This window comes from Pan paniscus, chromosome 7 (genome assembly GCF_029289425.2).
Source record: "Pan paniscus chromosome 7, NHGRI_mPanPan1-v2.0_pri, whole genome shotgun sequence".
In the NCBI taxonomy this organism is placed as follows: Eukaryota; Metazoa; Chordata; class Mammalia; order Primates; family Hominidae; genus Pan; species Pan paniscus.
The window spans coordinates 155,530,939-155,547,552 of record NC_073256.2 but is presented as its reverse complement, the minus strand read 5'-3'; the positions used below and the strand labels follow the sequence as shown (position 1 = coordinate 155,547,552).

At 42.7% G+C, this 16,614-nt stretch overlaps 1 protein-coding gene across 4 annotated transcripts in view; it reads left to right on the top strand.

Annotated features, from left to right (window-relative positions):
- FAM135B (family with sequence similarity 135 member B) overlaps window positions 1-16,614 on the top strand; it is a 376,201-nt gene that overhangs the window by 327,192 nt on the left and 32,395 nt on the right. For all 4 annotated transcript variants that reach the window (XM_034966641.3, XM_034966642.3, XM_008960143.5 and 1 more), the window contains exons 10-12: window positions 682-837; window positions 1,953-2,026; window positions 11,297-11,451. In XM_034966641.3, the coding sequence (XP_034822532.1) occupies window positions 682-837; window positions 1,953-2,026; window positions 11,297-11,451 (385 nt within the window). The remainder of the gene's footprint in view (window positions 1-681; window positions 838-1,952; window positions 2,027-11,296; window positions 11,452-16,614) is intronic.

The following is a 16,614-nucleotide window of genomic DNA, read 5'->3' as shown; positions in this document are numbered from 1 at the left end:
TACCTTACACATAGGAGATAGTGATGATTGGAAGTTATAACTGCTGTGAAGTACTGAGTCCAGAATTTGATGGGTTACAGAGTAGAGTCCAGTAGATGGAGCTGGGGTACCTTGAAGAGTTTGCGGAGAATGTGAGTAAAAGGTTTCCAGCTGGTGGCAGCTGTGAAGACGTCATAAAGCAAGTGTTGTTGGCTCTGGGCATTGAAAAGTAGGGTGAATTGAGTTTTGTGGTGATGGGATTAGAAGGCTTGGATAGAAAAGTTGAAAGGGGATATCCAGGATAAACGAAGAGAGAGAGAAAATATTAAAGGTGCAAGATGTTTATGGAAATCTAAGAGTAAGCTGTACTCAGAACATACATGAAAGTAAAATGAAATGGAAAAGATATACTGGCACTAGGTAGTGGGCAATCTTGCCTGCTAGACTAAGGGCTTTGGATGTTTTTCTATAGATAGGAACTACCTCAATAATTTATTGTTGCCATTGCTGTTTTAGCTTCCAGATCAAACGTGATAACATGATCCTATAGTACTATGAGTTGTAATATATAATACTACAGATGTACAGAGAAAGGAGAGTGATTTATTGAAAACAGAAAAGTCAGTAAAGACTTCAGGAAGAAGACTGCTCCTGACTTCATGGAGTCAGGAGCCTTGACTACCACCGTTTTTGCCTCTCCAGATGTTGAACAATCCAGAGAAGATCGCTGAGCAGATAAGCAAGGATCTGGCCTGGCTCACGTCCCACATGATGGCTCTGTGGACCCAGTTCCTGGACACAGTCACTCTGCACTCCCAAGTGACCACTTATCTCACCCAGGAACACCACACCCTGAGGGTGAGTGGCCAACTGCTGTGCATTCTCTGATCACATGCATTTGATTTCTTTGGAGGAAACTTTATGAGAATTAGATCAAGCATTGGGATTGGCCTCTAGATCTTCGTGCTTTCCTGTCTCTACCATGATCATGCAGGGTGGCGTTGTGAACTTTCTTAGCCTCTCAGGCCTTTGCTGTGTCATTCATAGAATACGTGCCTTGGCAATCTCAGAGGATTTCAGAGCCTATCACAAGAAATATTAAAAGTATTTTGGAAAAAGTGCTTTTCTTTTTTTTTTTTTTTTTCTTTGAGATGGTGTCTCGCTGTCACCCAGACTGGAGTGCAGTGGTGCAATCTCCGCTCACTGCAATCTCCACCTCCCTGGTTCAAGCAATTCCCCTGCCTCAGCCTCCCAAGTAGCTGGGATTACAGGCTCACACCACCACACCCGGCTAATTTTTTTTGTATTTTTAGTAGAGATGGGGTTTCACCATGTTGACTAGACTGGTCTCGAACTCCTGACCTCAGGCAATCTGCCCGCCTCAGCCTCCCAAAGTGCTGGGATTACAGGCATGAGCCACCGCACCAGCTGAAAAAGTGCTTTTTAATGTAAGACATTGCTCTCTGTGTGTTTCTCTGCCACCAGCTTAGGTACATATGGGTAGGTGCTGATGCATAACTAAATATGCTGGTATTTAGATCAACATCTAGTTAGAACAAGATGACAAAACATATGAAGATCAGAGTCCACAAAATGTTCAGAGAACATACATGACTGGGTTTGGGAATTCTGTTTCATCTGCATTTATTTATGGACCCTGTTCACAGAGGTCTTATATTCTAGTAGAATAAATAAGACCTCAAGTTAAAAACAATAGCGAAAGCAATGCAAGAACAGATTCATAGACTGCATTCACGTGTGTTCATAAACCAAGTGTGGGCTAAGAGCTCTGAAGGAGAGAGATCAGTTTGGAGGAATGTGAAGACTGATGATTCAGAACCTTCAGGTCAGGGGCCTGGCTCTCCTCCTATTAGGAAATATCATTCATCTTTTTGAGCCTCAATTAAAAAAAAAGAAAGTGCAGGTAATACCTACCTAAAGAATTGAACTGTTTACATTGTTTTATTCTGCAGGTCCGAAGGTTTTCTGAGGCCTTCTTTTACATGGAGCACCAAAAACTTGCAGTCCTGACATTTCAGGAGAATCTGTAAGTATCCATTGCATGCCCACTTCATCCCTAAAAGCAGCCACCCAAGACATGCTGTTCAAAGTTACTCTTCACTTTCTCGCTGGATGTGAAGGAGAGAAGTCTGCCCACCTCTGCACTTTCTGTCTGCATTTCCTCTGCAGGCAAAAGAGTCAGACAGATTGCAGAGTGGGGAGCTGGCAGGTGGCAGAGAAGGTCACCAGCCAAAATTTTCTTTCATTGAGTATCATGGTTTTGTAGACAGAATCAAGGCACCCTAGGTCCCTGAAGACATCTGTGCTGAGTCCTCTGCGAAATGAATTAGAAGCAGGTGGTGTGGCCTCAAACTATGTCAGAATAAACACAGAATTTGCCTGAGACTCTGTGGTAGCTATGAAATGCATTCAGCATAAGAATTAAGTCTGAACTACGTAATTAGGAGGGCTGATGAATTGCTAAGTTTGCCTTCTTCCAGAAAAAAAATTGAAAGGTACTCAAGGCAGTGAGAGGGTTGAGGGAGGATGAGGTCACTGTCTCATAGATTCCCAGGCGAGTGGGAGCAGAGAGTCTTCTAATATGTTTTGTCCTCTGGTCCACAATCCAAGGGTTTCTTTTTGCTTCCAAATGATATGTTCACCTCAAACATTAAATGTGGATGGAAAGATGCTTGAGATGCCATAGCAAAAATAGAAGGAGAAACACATGAGACCCATCCATCACTCAAGACGGACGTGGAGACTTTTTCACCTTTCTCATTAGAATCCTATTTTCTCCCCACAATTCATTCTGTTTGGAAAGTACAATGACATTCACGGCTTGTCTCATGGATTCTGCAAGTAAGGGGGTGGCACCAAGGAAAGCACAGCTGCGTGTTGAAATGACAAGTCTAGGAATTTCTATGGTCATTCACTCACTCATTAATTCTTTTATCCCAGTGGCCAGCTAGAGCTGGGAGAATATATTTTCTAGAATTAAAAACAGAGAAGAGCTAATCTGACAAATACAAACATAACCGTGAGGGTCACTGAGAAAAATATTGCATATCAAGATCCCTGCAGGAAATCTTCTTTCCAGAGTTACTGCAACAATAGGTAAACCTTAGATTGTGGAGCCATGGTTGCATTCTCAAGCAGTGTGAGCACACACAGAGGAGACAGACTCAAAGACAACTGCTCTCCTGGAAGAGCTTTGCAACACTGACCCCCTGTACAAACCACAGATGACCCAGCACTCAGATTACATGGGTTCAAGACCCTGTTCCTGCATTTATTAGCAGTTGGTCCTTGAGAGAGTTATGTTTCTGTCCTTCTTGTTTTTTTCTCACCCCCATCCAGTCTCAGCTTCCTTATCCACACAGTGGGTAAGACAGCAATTGTGAGGACATAATGGGCATGTCCATGCACATGGAACACACGGAGCTAGCCACAGACTCTGCTCAGAAAATGTTAGAAGGTGACTGATGAAGTAAGCGAATGTGTATTGTCCACATAGGAGTGGAAATACAGCAATAATATAGTAAAGATGCTGTATACATGGGTCACTCATCCTAGTGAGGAAACAGGCAAGACATAAATTATATAATTTCAAGTTTTGACAAGTGGAAGAAAAAAGCAAGATAAGAACATAGAAAATGAAGAGAAATGGGGTATGACTAGTAATCTCATAAATGTTTAGCCACCAGCTTTCAGAAGAGAAAAAACAGACAAGGGACAAACTGCCTTTCGTAGTGTCTGCTGATTTCTTCTGTGCAAATGTTTTCACAATGGCCAGTTTTAAGCTACCACTGTGCTATCACTGAATATGGAATTGGGAAGAAATGTGCACAGTTAGCTCTTGCAAACCAGTGTGAATGGGCTCCAAGGCAACACTGAGTAGAAGAGAAAGTCTGTTTTAGCCAAAGCGATAAGAAAAAGTCTTTTTGAAGATGTGACATTTGAACAGTGTCTGGGGTTACAGCAAGCCATGCCATGACATACAAGAATATTGTTTAGGTAGACAGAATAGTTGTCATAAAGATTCTGATATGGAAACACAATGTGTTTAAAGATCAGCAAGAAGGCAAGTGTAGCTAGAATAGAATGAGAAAGTAGGAGAGGGGAGGAAGGGAGGGCCAGAGGGCAGTAGGGACCAGTCCATATGGGGCCTTGTCAGCCAGGAAAAGACTTTGGATTGTGTACTGTGGTAATTATGGTTAATGCTTTTGTTTTTCTTTTACCAGCAAATGACTATGGGCCTTGGCATTTCAAATCTTATATACACGATTTGAAATCTTAATTCTGTAACTTGTAATGCTTGTGACATCAAACTAGTTACTGAATCTCTTATGTCTAATTTTTTTAGGTGTAAAGGGAAGAGTCCTTCATTCAATAACTAATGTATTTAGTGTTGACTGTGTTAGTTAGGTCTTCACTATGTTGAGTGCTGGATATTCAACAGTGAATAAAACAGACAAATCCACTATCTCATTAAGCTTATATTTTGGTGATGGAAGGCCTACAAGTACATAGATATGATATGCTAAGTGGTAAGGAGTGCTATGGGGAAACATGCATCGCTGTGAGAGGAACAGAGAGTCTTAGTTCATGAATTGTCACAGAAGGTCTGCTGGAGAAGGTGATGGTTGAGTGGAGATCTGAATCAGATGGGAGATGGAGCTCTCCAGATCCCTAGGAGATTCTAATGTTTATCCTCTGAGTGACTTTAGAGATTAGAGAATGTTGTAAGCATTCAGTAAATAGTAGACATTAACAAAAAACATAAATCATAGACTAAGATAAGCGAGATACTACTCAGGAGAAAGTAAACTTTTTGCCAGGTCATCAAGAATAAGAAGAGCTGTAAAACAGAGGGAGAATTTCATTTCAGACTGAGAAGATTGCTAGAGAAAAGGTACAAAGTGCTGTGAAGAGAAGTGAGGCTTACTGTGAGATAGTGAAGAGGGGCTATGCAGGGCTGGCACCTGTGCGTTAACGTGGTTCTGCACACCTGGAGGTCAGAGCTGGAGAAAGGTAGTCACCCCGGGGAGGTCATGCTGCTTACCTAAGGCAGCAGCGCACTCCCAAATCAGGATGGACATGAGGCAATGTAGATGACAGCACAGGTGAAACTCAGCTGTCAAGACCCATCTTGTTCGAGCTCAGATTAAATTGTGTTTCTCAAACAATGGGTCACAATCGTTTAGTGGACAGTGGAATCAACCTAGTGTATTTGGAACAGTGCTTCTTAAATGAAATAGGATAGGATAGGAGAGAGTAGCAAAGGACAGGGCAAGGCAGAATAGATGGTATGAGGAAGGACTGTCTGCTGAAACTTTTGCTTCAGTGTGTGTGTTTCTGGGAGTATGTGATTGCACTGGGTTGCCATGGAAATGAAGACCATCTTTTGCCACGGGTCACAATTTTTAAAAAGTGTTAACAAATAATCTAGAATTGACCAGTAGCAAGGGTGTGTTTTATTGTTCCTCTTCTCTGTTTTACCAATGTCTAGCTAGTGCTTTTCACACAGCAAAGAGGTATTGGGTGAAAGTTTGCTGAGGAATGAATGTGGAAGTGGTGATGGAAAAGAAGGTCTACACCGATGTATTCATTTTCATAACAATAGTAATGAGATATCACTCTGACTTTTGCATTTCCTGTGTTAATTGTAAGTTTTAACTTTTCAAAAGGAATTCATTCTAAGAGATGCTATGTCCATAGGGTTGACCACAATAGGCATTTTACCTGGTGCCAATAAATAGGCATTTATTCATGGTGCTTAGTCTATTGAAACTACTCTGATCAGAAACTGAGTGTGTTACATGCTTTGGCTCGTTTAATGTTCACATGAAATCTATGAGGTAGGTACTATTATTCTCCCCACTTTAAAGAAGAAGAAACTGGGGAAACCTGGGCTCAGAGAGGTTAAGTAACTTATCTTAGACCACACAGCCAGCAAGTGACACAAGCATGGATCTGTTGGAGCCCAGAGGCCACACTCATAACCTCCTTGCTTTGGCTTCTCTGTGCACTGTTGAGCCATCATCTTAAAGAACACATGATAAGAAATAAAGTGAAATGCAGATTTTTGAACCTCTAAAACAGAAGTGTTCTTATGCTTTCGCTCTGTATTCCTGGAGTCAGGGTTACAGTCCGACAGCATAAGCCCGGACTCAGGTAAACCTGACTTTGAAACAAAAAGGAGATGAACCAGGTCCTGTATGTTTCAGGAGACTCTTTCCCTATGTGCCGCACAGAATACCCCAAATAAAATCCAAGGATTCTGCCTGAATGCTCAGAATGGGAGTGTCTCTGCCTACTGTGCAAACAACTGGTTTCCAAGCAAAGCCCGCTCCCCCAGAGTGTCATTTAGAAAGATGAGGAGGTGACCATGTGCTGAACAGGGGCCATGCACACTCAGACACAGGTGTGCAAGGCCGACCTATGCAGGCTGCATTCCAGGCTTGTCTCTCCCCACTTGTGTGGCTTCTGCCATGGGTGAGGCAGGGGAGGAGTGGGCAGGGAGGGGAATGGGAGGTGACAGTTTGAAAAGGCAAAGGCAGAGTTCAGATTCCTGTTGGGATCCTCTTGATGATAAGGAATGATGATTTCTTATTTACTTAATGCTACCCTTAGTTGCTAATGTATTTATTTACTCAGCTGCCTTTCTCCTTCCCTTCCTCCCTCCCTCTGCATAATTATTCGTCATCCATTATATCCAGGAACTGATCTGGGGACTTTCTATACAATGAATTAAAAAGCTAACAAGGTAGACAAGGTCTCTGCCCTCACTGGACAGAGAAGCCAATAAATAAATTTGCAGATAAGCAAGAAAATTAAAGATGGGGCTAAAGAACCGGGTAATAGAAAGTTCCTGATTTGACCAAGTAGGACCAGTGGCTCTCTAAAGTAGGGTGTTAAAGGAGAACAGTTCAGAGAAGGTGACATTTACACTCACTGAGGTCTGAGGGTGGGAAGCAGCCCAGGAGGACAGTGCATTACAGGTGGAGGTAACAGCCAGGGCAAAGGCCCTGAGGCCAGACACAGCCTGAATGCTGCACCAAAGATCTAGGAGAACGTCAGTGGGGCTGGAGGGCAGTGTGTGAAGAGGAAGGTGGAGGAGTTACAGGGATGGCAGGGGTGGGAGTCATTCAGAGCCTTGGAGAGTCAGAAATCAAGATTCACTCCCAGTTGTGCTAATAATAAACTCAACTCCAACTCCAACTCCACATTCTCCCTGCAGTTTGCTTAATTCAGAGAGACAGTTGTTTTTCCCTTTAAATATTGTTCAAATATTGTTGCCTTTAAATTGACCTTTCTCAGCCTATCCCTCTTTATTCTCCACAGAACACCAGAAAACACATACACGTAAACATGCACGTGTGCGTGCAGCAATAACATTCCCATATATGCACCATGCATGCACCCAGCTACACTCATATGCACACACATGCACACCTCCACCTGTATAAACACAGATGAGTCCTTGTAAACACATGTGCACTTGCATACACTCAGGAAAACATACATGCACACATGCCACACCCATAACCACACGCCTGCATACACCACACATGTAAAGAAACCCACTCTCTCACGGACTCCCTGCCTGGTCAGAATAATCATTCTAAAACACAGATGAGGCTGTGGCCCTTCTTGACCTATTGGTCTTCACTGCTTCCTCATTGCCCACATAGAGTCCAGACTCAAAAAAGGTGCTTGGGACCTTCCTGCTGCAGCCTCAGCCGTCTGAACCACTCTTGCAGAGCTCCCTAGTTCCCTGCATATGCCATGTTGATTAATTTTATTGATTTAACAAGTATGTTTTAGTCAAATACTGTTCACTGTATGGGAGGCATTGTCTAAGGCACTTGGGATATACATCATTGAACAAAACAGCATGTGTTGGAAGACAGGTGCTAAACAATAAGCATTATGAATCAATCAGTTATGCAGCATGATGGAAGGTGATAGGCATTGTAAAAACACAGAGCAGGGTAAGTGGACATCACAACTGCCTTTGGTTGAGCTGAGTGGGGTGGATTGTGGTGTTTCCTAACTGTGATCTTTGCCATGGAGGGGAGAGCATCCCTGCCTGGAACACTTCTCCCCGACTTGCTTCAGTCAATTAGCACCTGGTAATTTTTGTTACCAGGATCTGTTTTTGTGAGCGTTCTCCAGAGAGACAGAACCCATAGGATATACATGGAGAGAGAGAGGTGAGAAGAAATATATTAGGACAATTGGCTCAGTTTATTGTGGAGACCAAGAAGTCCCATGATGGGCCTTCTGCAAGCTGGAGGACCAAGGGAGCTGGCAGTGACTCAGGCCAGGTTGGAATTCCTCAGAACCAAGGAAGCTGATGGTGGCCAAAGGCCTGGGAGCGCATGGAGTGCAGAGGGTGTTGTTGAGAGTCCCAGAGTCCAAGAGCTGGAGAACCTGGAGTTCTGACATCTAAGGGCAGGGGAAGAGCATTCCAGACCCAAGAGAGAGTGAGAGATGAATGTGCCTTTCCTCTGCTTTTTATTTCATCCAGGACCCAACTAATTGGATGATGCCACCCACATTAAGGGTAGATCTTCCCCACTCAATCCCACAATTTCCATGCCAGTCTCCTCCGGAGACACCCTCACAGACACCCCTGGGGCAGCCCAGTCATTCTAATCCACACTAAACCACCTACATTTCCCTTTCAGCAGAAGCATTGAGAATAATCCATGCAGTGTTTAAGAATGTATAGTGCTTTACCAGCTATATAGGGAATCACATAATCCAATTACGGTGACATCCAAAATCAACCATCACAAATCCACCCCTTGTCAACTTGGCACCCATTCGCATTTCTTAAATCACATTTAATCTTCAAATAAAGATAGTGGGCCGGGTGCGGTGGCTCATGCCTGTAATCCCAGTAGTTTGGGAGGCCTAGGTGGGCAGATCACCTGAGGTCGGGAGTTCAAGACCAGCCTGACCAACACGGAGAAACCCTGTCCCTACTAAAAATACAAAATTAGCCAGGTGTGATGGCACCTGCCTGTAATCCCAGCTACTTGGGAGCCTGAGGCAGGAGAATCGCATGAACCCGGGAGGTGGAGGTTGCGGTGAGCCGAGATCGTGCCATTGCACTCCAGCCTGGGCAACAAGAGCGAAACTCTGTCTCAAAAAAAAAAAAAAAAAGATAGTAACAGTGTCTTAGTTACAACTTGCATGACACAACTATCCTGCAGCTTCCTCCAGACAGCCACACTGCACTGGCTGTGCATCAAGTTTAAGGATGGCAGGGAAGCTTCTCCCATGAGGCCTGCCTAGCAAAACCTTACAGTTGCCTATGGTTGGGTCTGAGAAGTCATGCACAGGATTTTGGCCTAGAGCCAGACTCCTCAGTTTCCTGCAGTCAGAGATAGGCGCTGATTCCTATGTACCCTTTAGCATTTTCAGTCAGTTTTTCAACACTTGCTAGGCATTGTTTTAGGTACTTGGTCACATTCACGAAAGCCCTGTGCTCAAGAAGCTGCATTTCCCTAGATCACAGCCTGCATAACATAACTTAGACCAGACTCTCCCACACCTGTCCTGCTATATTGCTTAATCGCTTGTTTTTTTCATGAATGTTGGCTTGTTCGACCTAAAATCAAGCTGCACTCCTCTAGGTGTACTTCCTAGCCTGTGCACACCAGCCTAAGTTCACAGGTGTTCAGCATATTTTCTAATAAAACCAAAACTGGTCCAGAAGTTCCAGATTCAGAAGGTGGCAAAAGGTACAGAATTGAGTGCAATAAAACTCCATTTAAACACTCAGATAAGAATATTTAAAGAGTTAAATATGCTGAGAAGAATATTTAAAGAGTTAAATATTCCGAGAAGAACATTTAAAGAGTTAAATATTCTGAGAAGAACATTTAAAGAGTTAAATATTCAGAGAACATTTAAAGAGTTAAATATTCAGAGAACATTTAAAGAGTTAAATATTCAGAGAAGAACATTTAAAGATTTAAATATTCAGAGAAGAACATTTAAAAATTTAAATATTCAGAGAAGAACATTTAAAGAGTTAAATATTCCGAGAATTCAGAGTTATGAAGTTGTAGCAGCCTTCAGGGCTTTGATGAAGAGAAAATAACCCTTCCCTTCTATTGTGGTGGGTTAAGATCCAATTGAAAAATGAGAAGGAAACAAAATATACATATTTAATATGTATATTAAATAGATATGTATATGAAATCATAGTTAATATGTAAATTCACTTCGTATATTATATGAAATATACATACACAAATATTATATATTTCCATACATTTATCTTCATTGCATCTGTTACTGAGAAAGCTGAGTTTGAGAATTTGCTTTGAGTCTGTGCAGAGTTTCACAGCTACAAAGCTCTTCTACAGGCAGCTGGTCTACAAGACTGGAGAAGAGGGGCTTCCAGAGGCCGAGCTGCTCCAACAAGAGTGATGGACAGACACACATAAACTAGCTCTGCAAGCTCAAGTCTTCCCAAAACTCATAGACTCCGTAAGGCTCCTTCTTCCCTTGGGGGAAGAGTGATTGAGTTGGCATGGAAAAAAATGATGAAATGTTCATGCTTTTTCCTTCATAGAGTAAAATAAACTCTTCCCCTACTGTAGAAACTTGATGAGAAGGGAATACACACTTTCTACCACCCCAGCCTTCGAATTAGGAATGGTGATTATTCCAAACTCTGGAATTGAATTCCTGTTGATGGAAGGATATATATGTCATAAAGAAAGAATATGGGACATTTTTTCTTCATCTTACAGGGGAAACCAAAAAATATGGCGCTTGATCTAGGGAAATTTATACCTTCATCCAGGATGCCACTGTCCATGTAATAATCAATAGAAAAGGTATTTTAGATAGGTTTTAATTCAAATATGCCAAAATATGACCAGATCCTAAGTGGTCTAAGAAGTAAGAAAAGAGTAAAAGATACATAGATTTACATTTTTTTCAAAATGCTAATTTAAAATTTCTAAATTTCTAGTCATTTAAAAACTCAGCTTGCTTTCCACTAATGTGGTATTTATTATATTCCACTAAAATGGTCTATGATAAATACTCTTGTGTTTCTGCTAATCCTACAATCCGTGTCCTCTAACTTCAGCACCTCAGCCAGTTCCAAAACAAAGCAGACTATGGCTCTGGGGGCTAAGTAGGTGGGTGGAAGAAAAGGATGATGGGCAGACAATTGCCAGAGTCAGCTGAGAACCGAGTATTTTCCCGGGATTAGGAAGAGGGGGCAACAGTTTGAAAACCTCTGACTCTTCCCTGGACGCTCACCCTGCCATGTGCTCCCCAGGATACAGACGCACAGCCAGCTGTCCCTGGATATCCGGAACTCGGAGTACCTCACCAGCATGCCCCCGCTGCCTGCAGAGTGCCTGGACATCGACGGCGATTGGAACACCCTGCCTGTGATCTTTGAGGACAGATACGTGGACTGCCCTGCGACAGGTTTGTCTGTTTTGTTTTGGAAAGACTCAGGAATAAGGCTTTCCAGTGGGATTCTGACAATGGCACAGTTTGTTTATGTCCCAGCAAAAGTGAGACCAAATTAATGAAGGATTATGTCAGTTCATAGAGAGGAAACAAAGTAATGGTTTGAAATGGCTTTGTTTCCATGAAATAGACAAACCGATCTAACAAAATAACCATGAAAGACTTCCTCCCTGACTCCTTCTGGAGTGGAATTATATGTAGTGCTTCAGCATTTTCACCTGCAAAATAGCAACCACAGCCTGCCCACCCCCACACCAGAGTGACATGAAAGTCAAATGAAGATTCTTTCTTATCTCAAATGTGCCATTCAAATAAATATGATTTCCAGGTGAACTTTAAAGGCATTGGGCCAAAGGCTGGACGCGGTGGCTCGCGCCTGTAATCCCAGCACTTTGGGAGGCCGAGGTGGGCAGATCAACTGAGGTCAGGAGTTCAAGACCAGCCTGGCCAAAATGGTGAAACCCCCTCTCTACTAAAAATACAAAAATTAGCTGGGCGTGGTGGCGGACACCTGTAATCCCAGCTACTTGGGAGGCTGAGGCAGGAGGATCGCTTGAACCCAAGAGGCAGAGGTTGCAGTGAACTGAGATCGCGCCATTGCATTCCAGCCTGGGCAACAAAGCAAGACTCCATCCCCTCAAAATAAAAAAATAATAATAAAAAATAAAGGCATTGGCCATTTGGGCAACTGTCTGTATGGAGTTAGCACATTATCCCCCTGTCTGCTTGGGTGTTTTTTCTCCAGGTATTTTGATTTCCCCCCATGGTCTACAGCTGTGCACATTAGGTGAATTGGTGTGTATACATCATCCTGGTCAGAGTGACTGTGGCTATGTGTGAGTGCGCCCTGAGATGGGATGGTATCTTGTCCAGGGCTGAGTCCTACAATGGGATGGTATCTTCTCCAGGCTGATTTGTTTTCCTGAACCAACAGGAAAGGGTAAAGTATGGAAGCACTCAGCGAGCTACCATATTTCTGATTGATTGTGAACTACAGGTTGGTAGGATGTGCTCCTTACAATTTCACTTTGCAGACATTTATTCTTTCATCTAACCCACCACCACTACAACTGCCGTCACTCATCGAGTCACCAAATACTGGGAAAATCATTATTTGTTTTTATTAATTGTTCTTAAATGTATGTATATCTCAGATTTACTTCAGGGTTTAATATTAGAAGTGTTTTAAGTCTTTCAGTTTAGTGATGTTTTGGGGATTAGAAATATGCCATAGGAACTTAGCTCTTGTTTATATCAATTAGCCTATGGTAAAACTGGCTCTGTTATACATCCTTTTAATTGTGTTATAGGTCAGTGTTTCCAGCAACCTACTGATGATGTTAAATGAGGACTTACTGTATATGGATTAATAGATGAATGATTCATTTCAGGGAGAAAAGATCACATGTTTGTGTGTACTGTTTGTGTATATGTATCCAGAGTGCAACCTGTTTTGCTGCTTTCACACATGCTTTCACACAGAGTTTGTTAATGGACTGAGAGGTCAAGTGGGGAATGGGCAAGAGGTCACGGCTCATTTCTTGTCCTGCCCCACGGCCCTGCTCCTGGAAACCCAACAAGCTAAATTGTCCTATGTCCCTTCGAGGATCAGAAAAACATCAGGCTCTGTGCTGGAGGTTTTGGGTGTTTTATCTCTTTAATCCTATAAACAACCTCACAAACTCAATGCCACAGAGAGAATCTGAGGCACTAAGTATAAGCATGTATTAAAGATCACAAGGCTTATTAAAGCCGACGTTCAACGCCAACTCTGATTCCAAAGTCCGTGCTCTGCCTCGCTGTCTGTGCAAGTTTTAAATCATCATGTTTAGGTGCCCATCATTTAAATGATGCTTTAAAATGGCTAAGTTTCAAAGATTCTGCTACCTGAGACTTGTAGGATATTTTAAAAATCCAAGTGACTTCCAAGGGCAGTGCAACCTTGCAAATATACGGTTATTTGGTTCTCAGTTACACCCTGACATCTAGTGTCAGTATAGTGTATGGCAGTTATAAAGTGTACAGGCCAGAGAGCCTCCAAACCAACTGGTCAAAACAAGTTTAAAACATGACACTGAGACGTTTTCTTCTGTGAGGTGTGTGTGTGCATGTATGTATGTGTGTTTGCATATATATGTATGTGTATGTATGCATACATAGGTATGCATGTATATTAATATGTAAGTGCATCTTCATTAGAGTTACATGATTTAACTACAGAGAATCTGAACTGTTGGAGAAGAAATTTAATCACCCACTAGCAGATCCTCTAGTATTATCATTATTAGGTTTTGTTGCAGATCGTCTTCCAGTCTTTTTTCCTGCACATATTAACATACATTCTTGTGAATATGAATCTCAGTCCCTCAACTCACAGGTGAAGTTATAACACATATCTCTATTTTTTTAATAAATTAGTTCCCTTGGCCAGTCACAGTGGCTCACACCCGTAATCTCTGCGCTTTGGGAGGCTGAGGCGGGTGGATCACCTGAGGTCGGGAGTTCGAGACCAGCCTGACTAACATGAAGAAACCCCATCTCTGCTAAAAATACAAAATTAGCTGGGTGTGGTGGCACATGCCTGTAATCCCAGCTACGCGGGAGGCTGAGGCAGGAGAATCGCTTGAACCTGGGAGGCAGAGGTTGTGGTGAGCCTAGATCCCGCCATTGCACTCCAGCCTGGGCAACAAGAGTGAAACTCCGTCTCAGAAAAAAAAAAAAAATCAATTAAATAAATAAATAAATTCATTCCCTCTCTGCGCCTCCATCCTGCAATATCAGCTGCAAAATCAACCTCAGTCTTTCTGGGGCTTCTCTGCCCACTCCTTTCTCACCACCTCTCACATCAGTGCCCTGGAGTCAAACAGCAACAAGACATGGTTGCAGAAGATCTTTCTAGGATTGTCCGAACGTGCGGTTCCTCTAATCCATTGGTTATCCATATTTTTGTTGTGAATCCCAAAAACCTGAGATAGGTCTTAGTTAATTTAGAAAGTTTATTTTGCGGAGGTTGAGGACATGCACCCGTGACACAGCCTCAGGAGGTCCTGACGACATGTATCCAAGGTGGTCAGAGCGCAGCTTGGTTTTATGCATTTTAGGGAGACATGAGACATCAATCAAGATACATAAGATGAACTCTGGTTCAGTGTGGAAAGACGGGACAATTCTAAGCGGGGAGGGGGCTTTCAGGTAATGGATAGATAAGAGACAGATGGTTGTATTCTTTTGAGTTTCTGATGAGCCTCTCCAAAGGAGGTAATCAGATATACATTTATCTCAGTGAGCAGAGGGGTAGCTTTGAATAGAATGGGAGGCAGGTTTGCCTTAAGCAGTTCCCAGCTTGGCTTTTCCCTTTAGCTTAGTGATTTTGGGGGCCTCAAGATATTTTCCTTTCACAATGTCATATTTTAGGACCAGCCTCTCTTTGCAGCTTCTGTGTTGAGCTTGAGGCTGGGACTCCGGCACAGCGCAGGTGCACTCATCTTCCTGGAAGAACAAAGGCAGTCACTCTCAGAGGCGGGTCTCTCTTCTCCAGGCTTCTCTCCACGGACCTCTGACCTGAGCCTTCTCTATCCCTCAGACTACTTTTACAGAAATATCTGTACCCCTTCTCCAAACTGGAAGCTTTTCTTGAACTCCTTGATCTCTCACAAAGCATTTTGATGATTCTTTAACCCCAGATCAAAAGCATGAGTGATAAAGAACTATTTTCTCTTCCCTCAAGAACCCAGTGACCTTAATATTTACGCCTTGCCATGATGTTATCAGATACAATTATATTCCATTCTTCTAGTGTAAGGAAAAAAGGGAAATAAAAGATTTCCATTTCTATGTTAAAATAATAGCATTTGCTGGGCATGGTGGCTCACACCTGTAGTCCAAGCTTCTCGAGAGGCTGAGGTGGGAGGTTTGCTTGAGCCTAGGAGTTTGAGGCTACAGTGAGCTGTGACTGTGCCTCCCGTCACTGAACTCCAGCCTGGGTGACAGGTGAGACCCTGTCTCTAAAAGGAAAAAACAACTAACAAAAGCCATAATAGCATTTGTTCATGGTCTGTGACAATAGCATTTGTTCATGGTGTATTAGTATGTTCTCATGCTGTTGATAAAGACATACCCGAGACTGGGTAACTTATAAAGAAAAAGAGGTTTTATGGACTCACAGTTCCACGTGGCTGGGGAGGCCTCACACGGTGGAAGGTGAAAGGCACGTCTTACATGGCAGCAGGCAAAGAGAGAATGAGAGCCAAGTGAAAGGGTTTTCCCTTTATAAAACCATCAGATCTTGTGAGGTGTATTCACTAGCCCGAGAACAGATGGGGGAAACTGCCCCCATGATTCAATTAAGTCCCACCAGGTCCTTCCCACAACATATGGGAATTAAGGGAGCTACAATTCAAGATAAGGTTTGGGTGGGGACACAGCCAAACCATATCACATGGCCTAAACATGTGCCATGTGCCAGGCACTCTGCAATATCTGTCTTTGTCTCTACTCCCCTACACCATGCCTCTCTATCCCAAGACAATTGGGAGGTTTGCCTAAAGCCTGAAGAGTTAGCCAGATTGTCAGATTGTCTGGTTTTGAGTCTTTCCCCCTAACAATTATTAACCGTGTGAAATTGGGCAAAAGGGGTTGTAATTTCTCCTCCAGGGGATTGCTGTGACTAGTGGATTGATCAGTCCATAAAACACTTAAAAGAGCAACTGGCATAAAGGCATTCTGAATGCACGTTAACTAACACTATTCATTAGTATTTGACTCTAAATGCATTCTCTTTCAATTAGATCTTTTGCTACTTTCATTTTTCTATAGTTGCAATAGTGAAACTAATTATTTGCTATTTTGGCAACTGACTTACTTTCTGCACTTTCTGTTTCCTGTCTTAACTGTCTGTGACGAATCTGATAAAATTTTTTTTTAATTCCAAGAATCTATGACCTGTGGTATAAAGACCAGATGACTCATTTATACAAGGCATTCAAGTTTTGCTATGGCGTGGGTTCTCTCTGTCTGTCTGACTTCATACACCCAATACCTCACTCTTGTTCCATCCACGTGGGAATGAACCAAAGCTGGAGCAGAGTGTACCCAGCCTTCTGGGCCTTTGCCCATGCT